Here is a 16,327-nt window from a genome sequence, read left to right on the forward strand (position 1 = left end):
CAGATCAAAGATGGGGAGGTGGTCTAGGCAGCAGCAGGAGGTGTATTCGAGGTCTGCAGTAATGCTTGCAGGGCCTGAATTACAGCAAGGCTCACACCCTCATCCTGCTACCCTGGTCTTGGCCATCTCCCATGTCAACCCCATCTTGATCCTGCCTCCCTCCCTCCCCAGAAGCCAGGGGGCCATTTGGTGCTGGGAACACAGGCATCAGCTGCACGGCCAGACCCCAGACCCCTGTCCAGGAGTCCCTCTTTGCTCTCCTGGCCAGCCCCACCCCACAGGCACCAACTTGGGCCAATGCTAGGCCACAGGTCAGACTCCCAGGCCTGGGGCTCCTCTGCCTACCCACAACCACCACTGATGTTCCTCAGCAAAAGCCAACTTCTTGCTCCGAACGCAGCAGCACCCAGGATACAGCAGGGTGAATGCTAGGCACCTGTCCCACAGCCTGGGGTGAGGTGGAGGTCAGAGATACACACAAATCAAACTCTCTCCTCACTTTATATATATATATATATACACACACAACACACACACACACACATGCACACAAGCACGCCCCACCCACACTCATTAGGCCTGGAGAGGGGCCTTCGGTTCTCCATCTTTGGCATCAATCTATCAAAATCAGCTTTTCTGTATGAGACCGCTTGCTCCTTTCTGTACAACATGAATTAAATATATTATCTGTCTCTGCGCTGAGTCACAGGATATTCACAGTACCGTGGGGAGGAGTGGAGGGTGGGGGCTTGAGGTGGGCAGGGCAGTGGGCCTGGGTAGAAAGATGAGGCTAGCCTCGCCTTGGCCTGTGCCATTCAGGATCAGTCCAGTGTTGAGGAGACCTGGGGGATACAGAGGGGAGCCTTCTTCAGGGGCCCTGGACCCCCAGGCTCCAGGCCCCCGGAGGCAAGTGTCTCAGCATCACAGCCTGCTCCTGGTCCACATTCCTCTACCTCAGATGGTGGCATCTACACCTTTCCCTGTCGTGGCTGCCCTCTGGGGTGGCAGGGGCTCGGGAAAGCTGGTATTGGGATCAGGTGGACACGAGCCACAAGGGCCGGGAAGGAGGGATGGGGAGGCTGTGCAACCCTCCGGGAGCTGAGGTCAGCCCGGTACCAGTGTCAGGGTGACTCTGCATATCTGGGTGCCGTCCCCAGGACCCTGACCAGGCCTGGCTAATCAGAGCCCCAGGATGGTAAGATAAGCAGGAGCCACCTGGGGATGGGGTGGACAGGCAGGAGCCGATCACAGCTCCAAGAGCAGTGAGCACGCTACCACCTGCCAATTTAAGGCAACTCCATTCAGACTGGTGAGCTGGGTGGGGGCTGGCTGAGGTGGCAGGCATGCAACTGGCGGACCCAGGCCACCTCTGGACATAGCTGCTCAGCCGGCGCTGCTCAGCCACGGTTCAAGCCAGAGGGAGTCGGGGGAATGAGGGTGGGGTAGGGCTGATGGAAAGAAAGGGGACCACTACTCCTTCTGTTGCTGTGGGACACCTGCCAGGTAGGGCAGGCTTTGGCACACATGTGGGCACCTAGGATTCCAGGGTCCCAGAGAGCATGCCATGTCTCTTCTTGCTCTCAGAAGGGAAAAAGATGAAACATCTGTGGGCTCCAAGGGGCCAGAAAAGGGGACTACCAAACTGGCCCTAGGCAGGCCCCCGGGGGAGGAGGGTAAACCCTGTATCCAGGGCACAGTGCCCATCCTGGTGCCTTAATTCTCTCGCCCATGTGCATCCCACGCAGGTGCCCAAACACTTCAGGGTGGGAGAGGGTACAAGGTCCCCCCTCCTTCTCATGTCCTCTCAGGGAAGCAGCTCATGCCAGCCCCGACGTGGGTAATGGAGGGGTTGGTATGCAGGTGAGGACTACTGGGGAGGCACGTGGGAAGCACAGAGAAGAAACAGCCGTGGCCAGCAGGGCTGCCAAACGGTCTTCTGGGCTGGCTGTCAGCCCTTGTTCTTCAGTCCTCTGAGGGCCACACAGGTTCCATCCTACCCGAATTTGTGGTCCATGTGATCTCTTGTCCCTTGGGCCACGGCAGGGTGGGCATGGCTCAGAAGATGCTCTGCCGCCTGTTCTTCCCTCGTCCTGGAGAATGGAGGAGGTGAGGCTGCAGGGAGGAGGCTGGGCCAAGGTGTACCCCAGACCAGCAGGGATAGTCGCTGTCCCCCAGAGCTGCTCTGACAGAGCAAGCAAGGGCATGCACGCAGGAGCAGGTCTGACCTGGTGTCAAATCCCATCTCTGCTACTTACTAGCTGCATGTCTTGTGATTTAACCTCCCAGAGCCTCAGTTTCATTGACTATGAAATGGGGAACAGTAGTAGTACCAACTTCAAGGGGTGTTTTAAGGATTAAAGGAGAGGATGCATGGGAAGCATTTGTCAATGTCCAAGGCCATTGACTGTTCTAGGAACAAAGTACCGTTCTCCCAGGATGGAATCTGATTAGAGAGCTCAGAGTTTGCAGAGCGAATGCACCAGAGACAGCATGCCTCTTTGCCAGGGCTACTGCCAAACACAATGTCCTGTCTGGGGTGAGGGTTGAAGAGGGAAGAGCTGGAAGAGGAAGCCTAGGCAGGAGAAACCAACCCTTTCTCTGCTCCCTAAAGACTCCAAAGGGAATAAAGTGGCGGGGGGACCACGGGAGTCCCCACTGGGGAGGGGTAGCCTGTCCTGGCTTCCACTAACAAGGGAAGGGCTCCAGGAGAGCACAAGCCCCTACCTGGCTGCTGGAAGGCCAAGCCTCGGTAGCCTGGGTCCTTCTGGAGCTGGATCTCTTTCAGGGAGAAGATGGAGGCAGCTGGGGGAGAGAAGGACATGATGGGGAGAGAGCTGGGTGGAACCAGACCAACCGAGCCCTGGAGGCAGCATCTCATTTCCACTGTTTGCCCCCTCAGTTTGCAGTGAGAACCCCAGCAGGGGAGGCCAGGTGCCCAGGGCTGCTCAGCTGGGCCTGGGGCCTCTGGCCTCTTTGTTCTGGTTCTTCTACCCACACTCACCACCCCCTTTCCTTGGTTCTGGGTGACCCTGCTCCCTGCCCCGACAACACTCACTGTCTTCAAGCTGGTGCACACGCTCTCCCAAAGACCGGAAGTAGGGGTGACTCAGGGCAGCCTCTGCTGACATGCGACTCTTGGATTCATACTGAAAGGCACAAGGTGGGGCTATTGGGCCCTGGCTGGGGGGCTGCAGGGAACCCTCTGGGCAGCAGGACTCCTGTGCTGGTTAGAGCACCAAGGTGGGTGGGGCTTAAGACTAACAGGAGAAGCCCTAGGTCAGCCTCCAGCCCCTACCACAAATCCAACCTCAAGCCATCTCAAGACTCAAGGGAAGGCTCCCTGGTCTCCAGCCACCAGGAAAAACCAGAAATGAAACTTGAGGACAGTGACCTTCTCTTGGGATAGAAATACAGATGCAAACCAACTATGATTAGAAGGAGAACATCCATAATAGGAAGGGTTGTGCCGATAACGACCCTTCATCGTCTGCCTTAGAAGACAGGCACCACACTAAGTGTGTCCCGTCAGCTCAGTGTATCCTCACTGCCAGCTTATAAAATAGGAATTAATCCCACTTTGCAGCGGAAGAAACTGAGACATGGAGGAGCTCTGTAACTTGCCCAGAGCTACACAGCTAGTAACGGTTTGGGCTCGCAGTGCAGAAACTCCAGAGGATGTGTATGGAGGCCAGTGCTCCCCTGGGCCTTGGGGTGGAGAGTACAGGGAAGATGTTTCAAAGACGTGTGAGCACATGAGCCACAGAAGTTGGGGCGTAGGCCTAGCATGGGGCACGGGGACTTCGGCTCTTTGGCTGCCTCTCCCTGGGCCCCGCCGGGAGGTCACTCACCGGGAGCAGGCTGCTTAGGAGGTGGATGCCATCCGTATCCAACCTGCAAGGAGAAGGCGCGGACACAGGCTGTGCCTGAGCGGGGGTGGGAGAGCCAGGGCCACAGCAGGAGGGGCGGTGCGGGCGCCGGGGCTACCTGGGCGCGTGGTTGATGAGCGGCTGCGGGAGGTAGCGGGGGAAGCTGTAGGTGCGGAACTCGGAGAAGGCGGTCACGCCGGGCCACGTCTCTTCTGTGGGGGTCCCTGGGGAGACGAGAGAGGGTGGGGAGGGCCTGCGTGAGGCCCAGGGCCAAGGCCGACTTGAAAGGGATGCAACGTAGGAGGTGGGAGCAAAGATGGCCGAGGCCACAGGGGGTCCCCGCCCCGGAGAGAACTAGGCTAGCCGCTCCTCCCCGTCCCACTCGACGCCTGGGCTGGACGGAGTTCCGGCGCCCCCTGGTGGTGAGAGGGACGGAGCAGCGGGAGACTGACCCAGGAGGCGGAAGATGAGGTGCAGCTCCTCCTTGACTGTGGAGCCCGGGAAGAGGGGCCTCCCTGTGGCCATCTCGTAGTGGATGCAGCCCACGCCCCTGCGGGGAGCAAGGGGCAGGGGCGGCATCAGGCAGGGGCGGCCGCCCTTCCTAGGGCTGCTCCACCAGGGCACCAACGACGACCTGCCACAGGTGGCTGCAGGGGTCGTGGCTCTGGCGGCGGAGGGGTGGCCCAGGGCAGTGGAGGCTCCTAGAACTGCCCAGCCCCACTACAGCCCCTCTCTGGGGGCTTCCCTGGGCTCGGGAAAGCTGCGACCTCTCCCCTTTCGCTCTGTGAGGTTTGGGTCTGTGCAGCCAGCGCCCATGTGGCAATTCTCTCAGCAGTGTTGTCTCAAACTCTCTCCACTGTGTGCCCCACTGGAAGAGAGAAGTACATAAATCCATTCTCCTGGGGAACCTCGGGGCGGAGTCACAGCAGCCATTCATCACCACTGGCGGCTTGGCTTGCAATTTGGGCTGATTTTTCATTTTACACCAAATCATACGCTTGTTCATTTTAACATAAAAATAGTACTTCTCTTTCAAAATTTTCACTGCGACTGATGCTTGGGGAAGATTCATCGTATTTACTATAGGGGCCCTCCTGGACCCTCTGAGTCTCTGGTAACCTCCCACAGGCCCCGGGGGGAGGATTTCAAATGCACAGCCTTGGAGGGTCTATTTAAGCCAGGGAAACCCTAACCGATTCTATTTCAGACTTAGTTTTTTAACATCCAGTTCAGCAGGATGTCACATGGCTTTTAGGCAAAGGAAGTTAGGAAGTTCTTCCCCGAGGCCCTTGGGGCAGCAAAAGAGAGTCTGGAGGTGTGGCCAGGCCTGTCCTCCCCTCCTCGGTCCGCACAGTGCTCACTCACCACATATCAATGGGGGTGGAGTACTCTGTGGATCCCAGCAGCACATCGGGGGGCCTGTACCACAGGGTCACCACCTCATTGGAGTAGGTCTTTGTGGGCACTGACTTGGCCCTGGCCAGTCCTGGGGGCAGACATGTCACTGGACCTCTGTCCACAGGTGCTGTGGGGTTGACTGCTATGCCCTCCCCCACTGCTCCCACACCTTGAGGCACCCCAGTGGCATCAGACCCAAACCCTAGCCCCAGCCTCACCGAAGTCGGCCAGCTTCAGCTCCCCCTTCTCGTTGATGAGCAGGTTCTGGGGCTTCAGGTCTCGGTGCAGGATCTTGCGGTGGTGACAGTAGGCAAGGCCCCGGAGCAGCTGGAACATGAAAATCTGGGAGAGGGGGAAGAGAAATGTGAGGTGGAAGGTGGCCCTGAGCCTCTGCTCCAAGGCTGGGACCAGGATGGGGGCAGGGGTTTAGCAGTGAGGTCAGCACAAGCCCCTCATTCTCCTGCCTACCCTGCAGCCCCCATCCTGGGCCCACCCACACCAGGGAGTCCCATCCAGAGGGGAGGACACCAGGGATGCAGAGGAGACAGTGAGTGTAGGGGAGACCAGAGAAGTCTCAGTCAGGGGAACGGGGGTCAGGATGCCTGCCTATGTGGAGACGTATGTGATTGATCCTTTTTTTTTTTCTTTTTCTTTTAGAGACAGCGTTTTACTCTGTCACCCAGGCTGGAATGCAGTGGCATGATCATGGCTCACTGCGGCCTCAACCTCCCGGGTTCAAGTGGTCCTCCTGCCTCAGCCTCTCAAGCAGCTGGGACTATGGGTGCACGCTACTGTGCCAGGCTAGTTTTCCAATTTTTAGTAGAGATGAGGTCTTGCCATGTTGCCCAGGCTGGTCTCAAACTCCTGGGTTTAAGCCATCTTCCTGCCCTGGCCTCCCAGTGCTGGGATTATAGGCATGGGCCAACACACCCAGCCTTGATTCTTTAACAAACACCAGGAGAGGTCATTCATAACCCCCAGTTTCCCCAGAAGCCTCCCTGCATTCCGGCAGGTAGCTGACACTCCCATTTGACGGATGGGGAAACTGATGTTCAGAGTTGGGAGTGGATTTTATACCAACAGCTAGACAGTGGCAGAGAGTGTGTGTCTGTTCCTGGGGTAAAGTGCTCAACCCAGTTCCTAGACTCGTTGATGGCACTGCCCTCTCCCTCTTTCCCAGGTGGGAAGGTGTGAGCCACCCCAGCAACCGGATCCCTGGCGGTGAGAGTGGGTCCCCGCACTGGGCTTCTGAACAGGTGGCTGCCAAGATGGGGGGACCCTGCCCCCGAGGCCTCACCTTGACGTTGTGCATGCTCATGAGGTTCCCACAGTGATCCAGATACTGCTTCAGGTCACTGTCCTAGAACACAGAGCGTGACTCAGTCCTGCCCCATGGCCAGAAGCCCAGACACAGGCTGAGGAGAGGAAGCCCCTCCCTGGGAAGGGCTCACGCCCACTAGTGGGACAGGTCCCTGGCTTGAGCCACCCCTAAGCCTGAGCTCTTGGTCCACTCCTGCAAGGGAGCATCTGAGAACCTGATTCCAGAACAAGGCCTGGTTCGCCCTCATCCCACTTCCCCCACTTCCTCAGCTTCCCACTCCCCTACCCACACCCTGTTTCTACCACAAGAGGGAGAGGCTGCCAGCCCCAGCCCGACTCTCACCAGGTACTCAAACACCAAGGTGAGGGACCGATCTGTGTGGATGAGGTCATGCAGGGTCACAATATTGGCGTGCTTCAGGTTCTTCAGCAGAGACACTGTGGGGAGATAAGCCTGCCTGGGTCCCTAGGACCCCATGTATCCCCATACCCTCTTTTCTTGGGGTCAGCTCCAGGAGTCCCACTCCAGCAATGACCCTCCACCCCCAGCTCCTACCAGGGCGCAGGCTGGTGAACCCCTCCTCCTGAAGCCCCAGGGGGAGTGTGGGAGCCTAGGACGCGGTACCCTCTCGGATGGCAGTGCAGGGCGCTCCCTCCTCATGCTCCAGCCGGATCTCTTTCAGAGCCACGAGGTTCTCCGTCAGTTTGCTGCGCCCTTTGAAGACTGTGGCATAGGTGCCCTGGGATGGAGGGCCACAGTGGCCCCAGGCACATTCAGGTGCTGCTGGCCTCTGCCCAGTGTCTCCCCATTTGTGCCTCTGCCTGGGCTATGACTGGGGCCTGAGTGCCCTTCCTCCCTTCACTGACATGCTGTTTCCTCCAAAGCCTACTTCCTCCAGGAAGCATCCCTAATGACCCCCAGTTGGAGTGAATCCGTCCTTCCTCTAAGCCCCAGCACGCCGTGTGCCCCTCTATGATAACACCAGGTTTTTTCTTCCTTATATGATGCTGATGTTTACACAGAGGTCACCTCTTTGGGCTCCTGGAGGGAAAGGGCTGTGTGTTCCCCTCTCTATAAACCTTCACCCACCCCAGGCCTCTGCACAGTGACAACAGAAATACTTAAGTGATATAGCACTTCCTATGTGCCAGGCATCGTCTGCGTGCTGTACATAACCTGCCCAATCCTCGCAATAACCCTATGTGATAGGACAGTTACTATCTCATTGGACAGAGGAAGAAACTGAGGCACACAGAGAGGTCATGTAACTCACCAAAGGTCACAGAGCTAGTAAATGGTGGAGGTAGGTTTTGAACCCAGGCAAGAAGGACTTGAAGAAGAAAAAAAAAAGACTGGATTCTGCCCAGGGCCATGGCTACTCTATCCTCACTCCCTCCTTCAGGATCTCAGCCCACTTCAACCCCTGCCAAAGGCTAGGCCAGAGTGCACAGCCAAGACTGTGCATGTCTATGGGGCAGGGGCCATGAGAGGGCCAACCAGAGAGGGCCGACCAGAGAGGGCCGACCAGGGAGGTCTGCCCCTCCTCCAAGCCACCCTGCCTGGCTATTTGGAGAAGACCAAAGCCAGCGTCTTACCTCTCCCAGTTTGTCCAGTTTCACGTATGTTTCCAGTTTCCCAAAGCCAATGTCTGACTGAGAGGGAGAGACACAGAATGCCATGAGCTTGAAGGCCTTAGCAGCTCCAGAGACATGACACCTCCCCCAAATCCAGCCTCTGGGAGGGAAGGGATGAGACCCCATGGTGGAAGGGGCTCGTTTTCCCTTTATCCCTGTGATAAAGGACAGAGCTCATGGAAGTGTGAGTTTCTTCCTCCCAGGACAGCCAAGAGTGTGGAGCCCAGGGCTGTGGCACCTGGGATTGTTGCACATCTTGGCTACCTGTGTCTCCGACTGAGACCACAAGCTCCTCCAGAGTGAATGCTGCCTTTTTTCCCGTTTTACCTTGAGTGTCCAGTTCAGAACCCACCTACCTGATGGTGTGTCTCATCAGCACACTTCTAGCTCAGGTGTATCCAACCCTTAACAAGACGGATTTCTGGACCCCCTAGCCGGAGAGGCTGATTCTATAGGTGTCTGGAGGGGTCCTAGAGTCTGTGTTTTGTAAGATGTCCCAAACAGCTCTGATAGGCAGCTAGGACTGGAAGGCACATGCCAACTGGCCTATTGATCTTAACCATGTGGAGATCGTGGGACCTGGTGTAGGCTTAGAGTCCCATTCTAGCCCAAGTGGGACTCATCTAGGAAATGGATGATGTAGGAGGACGAGCTAGTTGAATGCACTCAAGCCAGCAGGTGGCGCCAGAGGCCCAGGAATCTTCCTGGAAACACCATATAGGCCTCTCACCTGGGAGGCCTGTGCTGGGGAGGGCGTATCACCCCACCTTGTGTCCTCTGACCCTCTTGGGACTCACCAGGGAGGCCCGGCGGGACATGCGGCTGGGCGGCTTGGGCAGATCTGGGCTCTCCATCTGTAGCTTCTGTAGGAATTCCTGGGGCAGGCGGATATCCATGGGCAGAGAGAGCCTCTTGCTGACGTCCTGTGGTGACAGGGATGAGATGGGGACACCACTGTTGGCTTCAGGGTAGCTAGGGCTGTGGGGCCCCAGACTCTCACTCTGGACCTAGCGTTCCCTACGGAACAACCATTCAGAGCCCAATCACAGGCTGTGACCCCAAGCTCACAGCTGCTCCCAGTGTGTGCTCAAGACATACACATGAACACCCGGGGCTGCTGTGTGACCTTAGCACAACCAGGTCACTCTCCGCCTCTCTGGGCCACAGTATCACCATCTGTGCAACATGAATCTCATGCCCTTACAGGCACCGATTCTGTAAGTATATTTTTTTCGTATATTTGGGCCTATGTGTGTGGATCAAATAGTCAAATTGTCTAGCCCTTGCTAAGTTCAGGAATGTTCTAAGTTCTTGGCATAGATTAACCCATTTAATCCATGATGACCATTTTAAAGACAAGGAGACCATGGTGCACAGAGGTTGAGTAACTTGCTCAAAGTCACAGAGCTAATGAATGGCAGAGCTGGAATTTGAACTCACAAAGTCTGGCTGTAAGGCAGCTGCCCTCCTGTGCACACCCCTGTGCATGCATCCTGCCACCTTCCGGGGCAGAGCTCCAGAGGCCCTCACCTCCATGGAGAAGCGGCGCTGGTTCTGCCGCCGCTGGAACTGCACACCGGGGGACAACTGCCCCGGCTCCTCCCCGCTGTCCGTTGGGGAGAAGGTACTGCACTCCTGCGGGGGGTCTCTGCCAAGAGGACCGAGCTGCAAGTCTAAGAGGGACAGGCATCAGCTCCCCTCCCTGCCTCTCTGCCCTGAGGGAGAGGAGGGTAGCTCCCCCCTCCCCCAGCCCTGTGCTCCTCTCCTAAGGCCAGTGGGGAAGGGGTGGGCAGAGAGGGGAAGGAGGTGCCTGGGGAGTGTCTGGTAGGTGGGAGAGGTGCTGGGTGGACCCAGACCTCTCACCCTCGTTCCGCCGGTTGTGGAGCTGGTTGAATTGCTCTGTGAATTCAGCCAAGGATTCTTCGATGGTCTCAGTGCGGGGCACTGACAGGGAGAAACGGCGCTTAAAGTTCTTCATCTTGTTCATGATCATGAGGGACCGGGCAGCCAGGTCCTGAGATGGGAGGTGTGAGAAGAGCAGGTGAAATGAACAAGGCAACCAGTCTGGGTCTCCACCCACTGGGAATTCAGCTCTCTCTTTCCATCAAGTTCTGTCGACCTGTATGCCGCCATCACTGGGAGCCAGGGTTGTGTCTTCTCCAAAGTTTGACCCCCCTGAGGGTGGGTGTTCACCCTCTTCTTCCCAGTTACCCTCTTCCTCCCAGCAACTCTCAGCACTGCCCCCATCTCCCACCAACAACCCACCCGGCCACACCCCGTGCAGTTCTCTATGGACCACTTAGTCCAGCAAAGTACTGGTCATAATAGCAGGCATGATGTGCAAAGAGGATCCTGAAGGTCCCCCAGACCTGAGCCCTTTAGCTGCTAGAGGTCTAGAGAGTTCTGGGGGAAGGGTTGGGGTGGCAGGGAGGGTGCCAGAACCGGGCAGTCATTGGGCCAGGAGAAATTTACCAACTTGTGTCCAAGGGCTTGAATGTGTCAACAGCCAGTAAATCTTACTGACCAAGGCCCATAAACTGAATGTCAGCTTGGCCAACACCCTTGGGACACGATTGGGTTCAAACCTCATTTCACCTCTGATACTGACACATGAAGGTCCCTGCTCTGGCACACCCCAGGAGGCAAGAGGGGAAAAGGAGGAGGGAAGGGAAGAGTGCATCAGAGCTGGCCAGCTGCATCGCCTCTCCAGCTGAAATATGGGAGGTCAAGAGCAGTGGAAGGTCTCAGGGCAAACACAGAAGCTTGCCAGAAATACAAGTCGAGCCCTAGGGAAGATGAGGCCTGATCTCTGCTGGCCTCTTCCCATGCCAGAGCCCGCCAAGCAGGCAGGGTATCCCCTACCGAGAACACCATGGACGAGCAGTGTGAGCTTTCTGCCCACCCCCACGGCCCTGTCCCCAACCATGAAAGCTTTCTTCTTCAGGCTCTCCAGCTCCTCGTGCCCTCTGGCCTTAGGGGAGGAGCACAGGGCTGGGGGAGGGGGGCTACCCTCCTTTCCCTCAGGGCAGAGAGGCAGGGAGGGGAGCTGATGTCTGTCCTTCTTAGACTTGCAGCTCGGTCCTCTTGGCAGAGACACCCCCATAGAGGACGCCCTGCTGGCTACCCAATGAGACCCATGCAACTGCTTCTTCCTGCAGACCCTCCTTTCTCCCTCCTGCCCTGAAAACCCAGAGCAGCACTGTCCCACCTCCCCTCCACTTCCCTTCATGGTTTCCTACACCCTCAGTGCAGCCGCCTGTCATCCTGCTCTGCACACACTGCCCTTGAGGCCTCACAAGGGCTTCTGCCCATGCCAGCAAGAAGGCACCACGGGGTGAGCCCTGTGATGGGCCGTGCTGCACCCACTCCCAGCTGTTACCCATGCACCAGGCACAGCCCACTCCTGGAGGATGCTCAGCCCTGCCACTGGCCAGCACCTGGTTGCCAAGGCGACCAGGCCTTTCCCGAATCCTCCTGGTTTAAGGGATTATGGGTCAGTAACATGTTGGCTTTGCTTAATGATCACATCCTTCTGTCCTCAGCCAGCCTGGAAAGGGTCCTCTGTCTGGCAGCGCATGCTCCTGGCTGCCCCCAAACACAGCTCAGTGGTGGCCCTCCAGTCGCCCTGATCCCAGCCGAGATTCATGGCTGGGTATGAACAGGCTCTCCATTTCTTCAGCAAGCTGGCATCTCTCAGAGTGGAGGCCTTGGGTCTGCAGTGCTAGGAAGGTCCATCTCTCAGTGGGCCCTGAAGTCTCACTCAGTTCCACTCAACAAACGAACTGGCCAGGCATGGTGGCTCATGCCTATAATCCCAGCACTTTGGGAGGCTGAGGCAGGTGGATCACTTGAGGTCAGGAGTTTGAGACCAGCCTGGCCAACATGGCGAAACCCTGTCTCTACTAAAAATACAAAAAAAATTACAAAAAAAAAAACCCAAAAAAAACCCCCCCAAAATTAGTGGGGCATGGTGGCATGTGCCTGTGACCCCAGTTACTTGGGAGGCTGAGGCAGGAGAATCGCTTAAACCCTGGAGGTGGAGGTTGCAGTGAGTGGAGATTGCGCCATTGCACTCCAGCCTGGGCGACAGAGCAAGACTCTGTCTCAAAAAACAAACAAACAAAAAAACTGAACACCTAATATGCACCAGCATTGTGCCAGGCATGAGGGTTTCAGAGGCAAGTAAAGGGTGGTCCCTATTCTCAAGGAACTCAGGGGCTAGTGATGCCTCCTTTGATGAGAAGGTAGCTGAAAGCGCTTCCTCTTTGGCTTCCTTGGCAAAGCCCACCAGCCTTGGACTTTCCTGTCTCCCCATCCCTAAACTCCTTCCTGTCAGTCATCTTCAGCTGCTCCTCCATGGCTCTGTGCAATGTCTCAGGTCTGCTGTCTGCAGGACTCTTGCAGATAGGAAGCCTCCAGAGGGCAGTCACCAAGCCTCACACTTGTGTATAGCATCCAGGCCACTGGAGGCTTCTTGATGGTGGCAGGAGGTATGGGTCCTGGTGACAAGAGGACCCAGACACTCCTACCTGGTGACTCCCATTTCCAAGTAAGATAGGAGAGTGGAGATGGCCCTCTGTACAGATCAATTATTTTCTTTTTTCTTTTTTCTTTTTTCTTTTTTTTTTGAGATAGAGTCTCACTCTGTCACCCAAGCTGGAGTGCAGTGGCATGATCTTGGCTCACTGCAACCTTCCAGGCTCAAGCAATTCTCATGCCTCAGCCTCCCAAGTAGCTGGGATTACAGGCCTGCACCACCACACCCAGCTAATTTTTGTGTTTTCAGTAGAGACAGTGTTTCGCCATGTTGGCCAGGCTGGTCTTGAACTCCTGACCTCAAGTGATCTGCCTGCCTCGGCCTCCCAAAGTGCTAGGATTACAGGCATGAGCCACTGCCACTGCACTCAGCCAACTATTTTCAAAGATAGCTGAGCATTAGAATCACCAGGGAGCATTGTAAAAAAATTCAGATTCCCAGGTCTTACCCTGAGATTCTGGAACTGAGGTTCTGAGAATGGTGTCTGGGAAAATGCATTTGAAAAAACATCTCCAATGATGTACACCTGGAGTTGTGACCAGGAAACATCTAAGGTCCAGGTCAGGGACAATTATCTGCCCAGGCTTCCAGACTACCCTCCTGTGCTGAGGCAGGGGATCCTCAGAGCAGGGAAGGGAAGCAGGAGGCCCCCCACAGGAGAGGAAGTCTCTCTGTCCTGGAAGCTGGCGCATCTGCACGGCACCCACCGATGTCCCCGATGTCCCCGATGTCCCCGTGCTTTGTCATGGTTGTTCTCTGGGGGTGAGGAGAGGCGGCCACTTGGCTCCCTGAGGTCTGAGCTCTGCCAGGAGGGAGACCAGCCACACCCCTTTCTAAAAACAGGGCTTCCCCATAAAACCGTCCTGCAGTCCGGGATTTATGGGATGGCCTGTTGGATTTGCGGCTCAGGAATCTACAAGTAGCAGCCATAAATCTCACACCCTTGCTCTTGATTGTAGGCTGAGGAGAAGGGAGCTCATTAAAAGCCTCCGGGAAGGAGGCCCCCCATTTCTGCAAGACAAAGGAGATTCAGCCCTGAGTCACACCTGCTCTCCCCAAGGTTCAGTGAGGAGCAAGGAGCCACCAGCCTGTGCCTGGGGTGGGGTGAACGGCAGGGAGACGGAGGGAGGGTGAGGCCAGAGGCAGCTGACTGGAGCAAGAATGTGGGGCCAAGCAGTGCAGGCGATGGAGACCAGCTGTTCTCCACCCGCAGGAGAGGAGCCCGAGAGGAAGTGCCTGTCAGTAGCAGGAGGGATGGAGGTCAGATGTAGGATGGACTTCCTGATGGAGGGATGGAGGTCAGATGAAGGATGGACTTCCTGATGGTGACAGGGGAGCAGGCGGTGGGGGTGGTGACCACAGCAGAGTGGATGTCTCTCTCTGCTGGGGACAATCGGGGCATTGAACCCAGCAGGGTCTTGGGTGTGACAGGGCAGACTGGGCAGTGAATAGTCTGTTGTTCCCTAGGTCAAGACACAAGATGCCTCTGTCATTTTTCCCTTGGGAGAGTCAGCTCCTCAGATTTGGGGGTTGAGGGGAAGGGAGACAGGAAAAAGGCCTGTCACCTTAGTGCTGTCTGCCCCTCACCCCCAAGTGGGGACAGAAGGACTCAGTATGACCAGCCTGAGGCACAGCCCAGGGCCAGGCACAGCACAGCCTTTGTCCCCAGGCCAAGGAGCCATCTGGGGCTGTCCCCGTGCAACTAGTGCCAGGGGAAGAGGGCAATGGGCATCCAGGGATGCTGGCCTGGCAGTGGGGGTGGGGGAAGTAGAAGGAGCAGAGTCCCACTGAGGAGCTGCAGGGTGGGCAGGCAGACCCCAGCCAGCCTCCCCTCCCACTTCCCTGCCCAGGTAAGTCATAAAGCTCTCAGCCCGCTCCAGTTGCTTGCTTCCAGGGACACAGCAGCCAGCCCAGAACTTCCTGCTGGTGCCAGAGCCATGAGTGGCACAGAAGGAGGAAGGAGGAGCCAGGCTGGGAGGAAAGCCAGCAGTTGCCAGAGGCCACTGTGCACCCAGTGAGCAGGGCTGGCCTCCCAGAATGTTAGCAGGGGAAGACGCTCACACACCCTCCATCCCCATCCCTTGCCCAGTGAAGATGCTGAGGCTCCGAGAGGGGAAATGACTTGCTGGAGATCACGCAGCAGTTTCCTGGTTGTTGCGAAGTGCACAAACGTGACCTTGTTGCTCCTTTCTTCTCCTGCCTGGAGCCCTCCCCACCCTTGCCCCTTCCCTGTGGCCTAGGCTTGACTGTTTTCTCCCACTCTGAATTGCATGCCAAACAAACCCAAACTCTGGTGCTACCACTAGCAGGCTGTGGAATCGCAATAACATTATAAAACCCCTCTCACTCCTGGCTCCAATCATTCATTCAACAATTATTGAACACCTGCTGCATGCCAGGCACTGTTGCAGACCCTGAGAATCCACAGATGAATGAAACAGATATTAATTCCTTTCCTAATACCTTCCATCAGGGGCAGGGAGGTGCAGACAATACACAGAATGAATACACAGTATGATGGATGGTGACAAGTGAAATGATGGGAATTCATGCAGGAAAGAGGGAAGGTGTGGGAAGTGCAATTGCAAGTTTAAGCAGGGTGGTCAGGAAGGCCTCTCCGAGAAGCAGGTGACATCTCAGGAGAAATCCAGAGTAGGTGTAAGGTGATGGGGTCAGTCATGCAGGGTCTGGGAGAAGCAGGTCAGCAAGGGAACAGCAGGGGCAAAGGTCCTGAGGCAGAAGTGAGTCTGGTTCACTGCAGGATGATGATGTGGCTGGAGAGGATGCTGGATGGGAGCGCAGAGCAGCTGTATTGGGCCTCGAGGGGTAAGGAGGGTTTGATCAGATGACTGACATGATCTCACTGAGGCTTTAACACGCTGCTGTTTTGAGAACAGACAAGGGGAGCAATGGGAGAGCAGAGAGCCTGGGCAGGAGGCTGCTGCTGAGGCCCAGGGGAGAGAGCTTGGTGGTGGCTGGGACCAGTGTGGAGCAGTGGAGGTGGTGAGAAGTGACTGGATTCAGGCTATATTTTGAAGGTGGAGCCAAAGAGCTTTGCAGATGGATTGCATGTTGTGGGTGAGAAAAGAGTCAAGCATGACTCTGCAGGGTTTTGGCCAAGCAGCCGGAGTGGAGGGATGGAACAGTCACTGGAGGAGACAAGGCATTCTGGGAGTAATGGTTTCAGTGGGAAGACCAGGAGTTGGATGTTGAGCAGGTGACATTTTCAATGTCCAGTGGTATCTTAGTGGACATGCTGGGTGAGCCAACACAACACACCGCTGGCACAGGGAAGATGTCCAGCAAAGCTTGGCTCTCATCTCTCAAGTTCCTGCCCAGACAAAAAGAGTCCTCATATAAACTTCATCAAACATCCATGCAGCCTTCCTTATTGAAAAGTGCTTTCGGATTCCAGGATAGAAGAGGGCCAGGAGACAGGGAGCAGGATCATCTCTTGGCAGATGTGAGGAGGAGAAGGGCCAGGGAGGCAGGGTCCCCCCTCCTTAGACAACTGCAGGGCCACTCAGGGTGGGGCCCGTGCAAGGCAGGGAACCCCGGTTCCTGGCAGACA

At 56.5% G+C, this 16,327-nt stretch overlaps 1 protein-coding gene across 11 annotated transcripts in view; it reads right to left on the minus strand.

Annotated features, from left to right (window-relative positions):
* Nucleotides 1–654: 654 nt before the first annotated feature.
* CDK18 (cyclin dependent kinase 18) overlaps nt 655–16,327 on the minus strand; it is a 28,336-nt gene continuing 12,663 nt past the window's right edge. For 5 of the 11 annotated variants that reach the window (XM_017880960.1, XM_017880959.1, XM_017880962.1 and 2 more), the window contains exons 2-16: nt 10,083–10,233; nt 9,660–9,892; nt 9,017–9,142; nt 8,181–8,237; nt 7,210–7,324; nt 6,928–7,022; nt 6,562–6,624; nt 5,483–5,606; nt 5,232–5,352; nt 4,319–4,416; nt 3,985–4,090; nt 3,849–3,891; nt 3,056–3,146; nt 2,725–2,802; nt 655–2,090 (exon numbers count right to left, since the gene is read on the minus strand). In XM_017880960.1, coding sequence (XP_017736449.1) covers nt 2,056–2,090; nt 2,725–2,802; nt 3,056–3,146; nt 3,849–3,891; nt 3,985–4,090; nt 4,319–4,416; nt 5,232–5,352; nt 5,483–5,606; nt 6,562–6,624; nt 6,928–7,022; nt 7,210–7,324; nt 8,181–8,237; nt 9,017–9,142; nt 9,660–9,892; nt 10,083–10,212 — 1,515 coding nt within the window. In that variant the 5' untranslated portion in view covers nt 10,213–10,233 and the 3' untranslated portion in view covers nt 655–2,055. The remainder of the gene's footprint in view (nt 2,091–2,724; nt 2,803–3,055; nt 3,147–3,848; nt 3,892–3,984; nt 4,091–4,318; nt 4,417–5,231; nt 5,353–5,482; nt 5,607–6,561; nt 6,625–6,927; nt 7,023–7,209; nt 7,325–8,180; nt 8,238–9,016; nt 9,143–9,659; nt 9,893–10,082; nt 10,234–16,327) is intronic. The other 6 variants (XM_017880965.1, XM_017880964.1, XM_017880966.1 and 3 more) reach the window with 2 other exon arrangements.

The sequence above is a fragment of the Rhinopithecus bieti genome, unplaced genomic scaffold (assembly GCF_001698545.2).
Source record: "Rhinopithecus bieti isolate Rb0 unplaced genomic scaffold, ASM169854v2 scaffold_12049, whole genome shotgun sequence".
NCBI lineage: Eukaryota > Metazoa > Chordata > Mammalia > Primates > Cercopithecidae > Rhinopithecus > Rhinopithecus bieti.